Here is a 7,521-nt window from a genome sequence, read left to right as displayed (position 1 = left end):
CCTCCTCTCCTACTGTCCCCAGTGGTCCCCTGTCCCTTCCTCTGGAAGCACAGAGCATTGGGTGGTGAGGGGGATGTGTGGGTGGGTTGCGTAAAGCGCTCAGCCCCTGTGGAAGTCACCAGGAAGACCTCCATGAGAAGAAGCCGCCGGCGCATGTCTTGCCGGCCTCCCACGCTAGACATGTATGTGGCTTTGAGGGAAACCTCTTATCTCCTAGATGGTGGTGGATGGAAAAGTTTTTTGCCTTTTCCACAGTTCTTTTTTTTAAAATAGCTTCCCTGTGAATTATTTCCAAAAGCCCTGTTCCCCAGTCCCTGTCCCTTCTTTCTCAACCCAACCCCGCCCTCTGACCGTGGACCCGAAACTGCTGCCTCACCCTCAGACTTTTCAGCAGCCTGGTGCGCAGGCCTCTGGCGTGACCTAGACCATCTGTGTCAAAGGGGCCGTGGCTGAGCCCTGGGGCCGTGGGGGAGGTGGCCTGGCCCACCCTCGCTCCTCCACACGTCCCCTCGGTTCCTGCCCCTTTCGTTAGGGAACAGCACATTCATGGACTGCTTCTCTGGTTTGCAGGAGGAAATTCCCCGCCAGCTCCAGTACATTTGTCTGTACCTGGTCCACATAGCCGGAGCGTACCTCCTGAAGTGAGTGAGACCCACATCTCTTCACTCTCTGTCCATGCATCTCCCCAGACATTCATTCAATTAGCAGGCATTTATTAGACTCCTTCTGTGTGCCGAGCACCAGGCTGAGACCTGGGAATACACAGGTGGCTGATAGAGAATTCCTTTATCTTCAGTGGGTCATTCTCAGTCTAGTACAGCGGTTCTCAACCTGTGGGTCGCGACCCTTTTGGGGGTCGAACAACCCTTTCACAGGGGTCGCCGGGAACTCGGATGTGGGCGTATCTGCATGTGGGCCTGGAGACGGACAGAGGAGCGGTGTCTCGGTTCCTAAGACCATCGAAAATATGTGTTTTCTGCTGGTCTTAGGTGACCCCTGTGAGAGGTTGAGAAGCGCTGGTCTAGCAGGAGAAACAGTTAGAGATGTAGTAGGAGGACCGTGTAGAGTGATAAGCTCTATACTATGACCTGTGTCATCTGCCAGGGGGACCCAGAAGAGTGACTGCCTCAACCCGAGACGGCCAGGGAAGGCTTCTGAGGGATGTTGGCACTTGGTCTGTGGCTTTGCAGGTGGAAGGCGCCCTGAAGCTGGGCTCCTCCCTCAGGCGACCAGCTCAAGCTGTCAGAGCTCACAGCCCTGGGACCCCCTTTCCTTTGACTTGTAATGAATGGTAGAGTAGTTCCTGCTTGGTTGTTCCGAATTCGAAAAACGTGCTATGGTGTTTGGCCTAGAGTGTCTTCTTTTATGAAAAGATGCACATTGATGAATAGGACATGTCATCTCTATTTTGGGTTTTTCTTGAGCGTTATCAGTGCAGTATAGGAGAACACCCTGTGCTTTTTCTAGGCCGGCCTTTGGAGAACGTGTGATGGGTGACTTTCTGCTAAGGAGCCTGGAGGTCTTGGGGCCTCATAGCAGGCATCCTGTGACAATGATGGACTCGGGGTAATGGAGACAGGAGGAAGGCAGCTCTCAAATCTGCTCTCCTGTCCTTGGAGGCCTAGAACCATGTCGATTCCTGCAGGGCCCTTAAGGGGGGAAGGCTGTGTGGTGGTGCCAGCTCTGCTGTAGTCTTGGATGCTCATGTGTCACGTGTGGAAGGGCTCTGAGGGAGCTCGTCTGCGCCGTCACCCCAGCAGTGTGATCGGGCAGGACCATGTAGAAGGAGAGCTTACTGCTGCTGTTGGTTCCCTGCCGTATCACCACTTCTTCCTCCCAAAGATGTGAGATGTTCCAAGTTCCGTCTTTCTCCACATCTGACACGTCCCAGAGAAAGAGAAGGGCAGGTGTCTGATCCTGTTTGGGCTGAGTCCTGTGAATTCTTATTTTGGAATGAGACTAGGACTCAGAGGGCTGGGAGCGGCAGATCTGCCAAAAATCACAGCCGTCCCGTTCCTAGTGAGTCTGGCACCGTGTCAAGGGGCAGTCGCCTCTCCGTGCTCATTTAGGGAGCGTGACCTCCTTTCCCCTCCGTTCTTGTTCCAGTTTTCAGAGATGAGTGTGGGGGAAAGGAGAAGCCCTTGGCTGCAGGATTCCCCAAGGAAGACAGACTTTTGGAAGGCCGAATGATGTGAGCTCTCATTTTGGTGAAGAGCTTGGCTTTCGGAGGCCTTCACTCACTCAACACAGACTGGGCCCGCCCACGGGGCCCAGCGCTGCGTTAGGAGCTGCAGTTACATCTGGGCAAAGGCAGACAGGCCTTGCTTTCCTGGGGTGGCTGCTCTCACGGGAGGCAGACCACAAACAAGGAAATAAGTAAGTGGTGGGAAGTGCAGCGAAGAAAATAAAGCAGGGCAGTGGAACGGAATGACTTGTGTACTTGGCGCCTTTGCTGTGGTGAGGGAAGGCCTCTCTGAGGAGGTGACTCAGGCTGAGGCATAAGTGACAAGAGCCAGGTACGTGGAGGTCTTTGAGGCAGAGGGAACAGCAGGTGCAAAGCCCCGAGGTGGGAGTGGCCATACAGCCCAGTGTGGCTGGAGTACACAAGTGAGGTTTGGATGAGGTCATGGGCAAGACCGAGTTGGACTTTCCAGGCCATGTGAAGACATCGGGTAGTTGGCATGTCCTTCTGTTGACCTTTCTCAGGATCCAGTGACCATCCTGATGGATTCTGCACTTCTTTGGTCTCACTGGGTGGAATTGGCCGGATCCTTGTCTATCACGGCCGTGGGAGTGTTCCCACATCACCACAGTGACCCTGAAGCCCTGCGTGCTCAGCGGGATCTGTAATTTCATTTTGCATTTGTTTGAACGACAGCTGACCATCTGCCTAAGAAAGTCAGTAACAACATCATGCCTGGAATTGAGCAGAGGGGCATGTCTGAGTGGGTGCTGATATTTTAAGAGGCCAGTTCCCTAGCACAGGCTTTTGTGTTATGTTGAGTGTTGCTTCACGTACCTCTTAGCTGTGAAGACTTGGATAATGAGAACAGTCAGACTGTGGGAAGCCCTCACCTTTCTACCTGCAAAGCTTAGCCACTTGTTCTGAGCACCTTTTATGGGCTTGGTCTCTGGCCAGGTGACAAGTGCTGTGAAGAGATCACCCTGAGGCTGTCAGGGTCACTGTGGGAGCTGGTAAGGGTGCCTGACCCAGGCAGGATAGGCAGAAGGCCAGAGGGGTCAATACTAGGAAAAATTCTTAAAGGTGTGACAGCAGAACTGAATCCGAAAGGATGAGGTAGGGCCAGCCAGGGAAGGTGGAGGAAGTAAAGTGGAGAGCAGAGCTTGGGGCGTTGGGCCCCTGGCCTCTGCTGTCTGTGGCCTCGTGGGGGGACTGAGGCTCGTCTGTTTCTCCCCAGCCTGAGCCGCCTCGGCCTCATCTTGCTGCTGCTGCAGTACTCGACCGAGTTCCTCTTCCACATGGCCCGACTCTTCTACTTTGCAGATGAGAACAACGAGAAGCTGTAAGTGGCGAGGCTGGGCATCTGGCCTGCTCAGAGGTGAAGTGGGCAGGGCCGCCTCTGAGGCCTGGCTGATGGGAGGGTCCTGCCCTGGGTGCCCACTGCCCCTTTACCTGCAGGCAGCACCCCGAGGTTCTTTTTAGTGGGTTTTTTTTCCCCGTGGGGTATCTTATCCTAGCTATCTCATCCCTCAAGCACCCTACTCAGCCACTCATGAACCTTCTACCCACCTGGGGTCACTTCTGGAGAAGGGGGTGAAGGCTCCCTCCTGCATGGGCCCTAAAGGCTGACGTCCCTTTTCTGCCTCCACGAGCAGGTTTAATGCCTGGGCTGCTGTATTTGGGGTCACCCGCCTCTTCATCCTCACCCTTGCCGTGCTGGCCATTGGCTTTGGACTTGCTCGCATGGAAAACCAGGCTTTTGACCCCGAGAAAGGGAACTTCAACACCTTATTTTGCAGGTGAGTTGGGCAGAAGCCCAAGGGGGTCAACCAGGGCTCTCTGAGCGCGGCCGAGAGCCTCCTGAACTTGGCACATTTCTGCAGAAGGTCAGGAGGCAGCAGACCCCTGAGTCTCCCATGTAGGGATGGTTAGCTAGAAACCTCTAGACATTAGGCCTGAGGGGAGAAGAGACTCCAGCCTCCTGCTTCTATCAAAACCGTCTTCACTTCGCAGCCCTCGCCTGCTCAGACTAGTCAGGCCTCAGGCCACATGGGAGTCCCCTCACCTTTGCCCAGCACTTCAGGGTGCACAGTGGGTCTCACACCCAGCCCCTCAGTGATCGTTACAGCCACGCTTGGACTCTTTACAGCTTGGCCAGCGGCCTCCCACAGCAGTGAGGAAGCCACTGCGTTTCCATGAGACTCTCGGCCCTGGAAGGTTGTCTGATTTGTCTAGGGTTGCTCAGCTTTTTCAGTGACATGCCGGATGAGAGGCCACTCTAGAGCTATTTCTGCTATATCATAAATCAGTTCACTTGAATTCTTCCAGCATATGTGGAGCTGACATGAGCCGTGTTCAGTGGTGTGGGTACAAAAGGGACACACCATGGGTCCCATTCCAGGCATCGGGGCATTATGACTATGGAACTGGACATGCGCCTGTCACTGCCACCTTCCTGGGCTCCCTAGCCCTCACCATCTGTCCATCACCAGCCCTGAGGCGTGCTAGAGCAATGGCTGGCACTGAGCCCTGTGCTCTTCCTGGTGGTGTGGGAGGGGGGCGTGCCGGGGCCCAGGGTGATGGGCCATGGGAGCAGCTGGGCTCCTGACCTCCTCTCCGCCCCTGCCCTGGGCGTGCGGGCCGGAGCCTTGCTGAGGACCCCTGCGCTACCCCTTTGCAGGCTCTGCATGCTGCTGCTGGTGTGCGCTGCCCAGGCCTGGCTCATGTGGCGCTTCATCCACTCCCAGCTGCGGCACTGGCGGGAATACTGGAATGAGCAGAGCGCCAAGCGGCGAGTCCCACCTGCCCCCAGACTACCAGCCAGGCTCATCAAGAGGGAATCTGGTGAGCGCCAGGGCAGGCAGGGGTGACTTCTGAGCGGGGTGGGTGGGAAGGAGCCAGGGTCCGGCTCCTTGGGCTCTACCCAGACCCATCCTGCAGCCCTGCGTCTGGACTCCTTCTCCTGGGCCTGGGGCTCCTTGGTTCCTGCCAGGGCCTGACTGGCACGTGGCTGGGTGTGGGCCAAGGACAGGCTGTGGGTGGGGAGCCCTTCTGGCAATGGTGGGGTAGGGCAGTGGCTGGGTGGAGAGCTCTGGCAGGAAGTGTGTCCTCAGGGTGGCTTCTGGGCCCCAGCCAAGTTCTGTGCCTGCTCTCTGGGCGGCACGGCCACTCTGTCCTCACCTGCCCTCTGCTCTATATCTTGGCCTGCCTCTGCCTCCTGGGCTGCTGGCTCCTCTTCTGCCTTCAAGAATGACTCAAGATGACACAGTGCTAGGTGGGCAGCAGGGGTGGAACACCCACTTCTCCTTGGCCCCTGCCACACTCCAGTAACCACCTGCCCCCCTCTGGGTCCCGGGGCCCTGCCAGCCCTGCACTTTCTGTCCAGCCTGGGGGCCCGTCTGCACTAGAATCTATTTTCTGACTCTCCTGCCTCTCTCCAGGTGTGGCCTGCTTGGCAAGGGCTCATGTGTGCTAGAACCAGACACGTGCATGGCTGGGTGTGACGCAGTCAGGCCTAGCATGGGTGGGTATGGGGTGTGAGGCTTTGACTTGGCGCAAGCACATGGATGTGTTTTTGACAACAATAGATTTTTTTTTTTTCTGCCAGAGGAGTGCCAGGCATCTGAGTAAAGCCTTGTCCCTACAGCCTCTCTCCCTCCTCCCTTCTGTCCTCACCTTCCTGGGAGTTATTGCTGAAATGGGCAGGTGCCCTGCAGGGGGCCTGAGAGACACTGAAGCCATTGGCAGCGGCTGAGTGATTTCAGCGAGGATCTGGCCCCAGCCTCAGGCCTGGGCAGGCAGGCCTCTGCCTGCTCCTGGGTTACTGTGTGTCATCCCAGTGCCCTCCTGCTAAAAGATAGTCAGAGACCAACCACTGCAAGCGGAGCCACTGGTAGCAAGACCCTGTGGAAAGCAGAAGCCTCCAGGAGCGGTCTGCTGGTTTCCATTTGCTGTGGGAAGCTGCAGCCCGGGGTCCCCTCGGCTTGCCTGTGTGCAGCAGCCAGGCTGCCTGGGCCCCCACTTCCCTCGCCTGCTCCCCTACCAGGAGAAACACCATGTCTGTCTCCCTTCACTTCCTAGGTTACCATGAAAATGGAGTGGTGAAAGCAGAGAATGGAACCTCCCCACGGACTAAGAAACTCAAGTCTCCTTAAGGCCAAAGTGCTGAGAACAGAAATCCTCTTGTGGGGGCCGCGGGGCACAGGGGAACCCAGGCTTCTGTCACTGCCTCCCCCTTCCTGCTCGTGACGCGCCACCTCAAACAGCAGGAACCTGTCTTTAAACGGGGCTTTTCCCTTCTTACTTCTTGGCTTTCTCTTCTTCTTCTTGTTCTTGTTCTTGTTCTTCTTCTTCCATAAACCATGCTCAATAAAACCAAAAATCTTCCTCTTTCTCTCCCTCAAGCCACCTCATGTCCTCACCTCTGTCCTGTGTTGGGTTTTCTAGAAGCACAGGTTCTCGTGGTTATCTTTCTGCTGGCCTCTTCATTTCTCTTCCTTCACGACTGCTTCTTTCTCTTTTTACTTCTTTTACCATATTGTGCAATTTTTCTGTGTCTTGATTTTTACAATGAGAGGGAGCTAAGATTGCGGTCCTGGCCATCTGGCACCCAGGGTCCGTCCCCAGGACCTGTCAAAGTCTAGAAGCCTCGTTCGTGCCCAGGAGCCTCCGCCTGGGGCCAGGAGCAGGTCCCCCTGGGGAGCCCCGTGTGGATGAGCAGGAGGAGGAGACCGGCCCTCTCGGATCATCATCTCCTAGGTGCTGATTAACTGACGAGATGTATGATTCCAGTTCTGCACGCCCCATCTCAAGGCCCTGCAGTGCCACTGCTAGTTGTAAATGCCAAGGCACTTGGCTTTGGGACCTGACGACTCGGTCCAGAACAACGGTGTCAAGTGTGTTGGGCGCCGTGACTCGAGACAGCCTGCCAGTGGCTGGTCCTGGATTGGAAACCAGCCTTCCCTCACTCTGCTGGGGAAGTGCTGAAGGAGGAACTAGGCACCTCACTCTCTCGGGCAAGAGCTAAGCGTACTGAGCAGCAGGCTGTTCTGGAGAGGTAACAGCGGCAGACATGATGGAGGAGTTGACCCAGGCCTTTCTTCAGCAGCCCCTGCTGCACTTGCTTTTTTTTCAACCGTTCACCAGCATTCAAAACCAAATCCGACAGCAGTGACCAGATCAGTGGGCATACATACGCTGGTCTAAACCCCAGACCCGGGCAGGCAGCCCTGTGAGGGGCTAGCCCTGCTGCCTGACCTCATCCTTCAAGCTGCAGGAACACCAAGCCCCCGCTGTCGCCTGCGGCCCCAGGGAGGGTCACCTGGGCCACTCTCTCTGGC

The 7,521-nt window shown here is 56.3% G+C and overlaps 1 protein-coding gene across 1 annotated transcript in view; it reads left to right on the top strand.

Moving 5' to 3' along the window:
- TRAM2 (translocation associated membrane protein 2) overlaps window positions 1-7,515 on the top strand; it is an 83,738-nt gene extending 76,223 nt beyond the window's left edge. Inside the window, exons 6-10 of the mRNA XM_019658730.1 lie at window positions 474-641; window positions 3,420-3,524; window positions 3,838-3,981; window positions 4,863-5,026; window positions 6,263-7,515. Coding sequence (XP_019514275.1) covers window positions 474-641; window positions 3,420-3,524; window positions 3,838-3,981; window positions 4,863-5,026; window positions 6,263-6,336 — 655 coding nt within the window. The 3' untranslated portion in view covers window positions 6,337-7,515. The remainder of the gene's footprint in view (window positions 1-473; window positions 642-3,419; window positions 3,525-3,837; window positions 3,982-4,862; window positions 5,027-6,262) is intronic.
- Window positions 7,516-7,521: the final 6 nt, after the last annotated feature.

The sequence above is a fragment of the Hipposideros armiger genome, unplaced genomic scaffold (assembly GCF_001890085.2).
Source record: "Hipposideros armiger isolate ML-2016 unplaced genomic scaffold, ASM189008v1 scaffold_288, whole genome shotgun sequence".
Lineage (NCBI taxonomy): Eukaryota > Metazoa > Chordata > Mammalia > Chiroptera > Hipposideridae > Hipposideros > Hipposideros armiger.
This window is presented reverse-complemented; position numbering and strand designations above follow the sequence as displayed.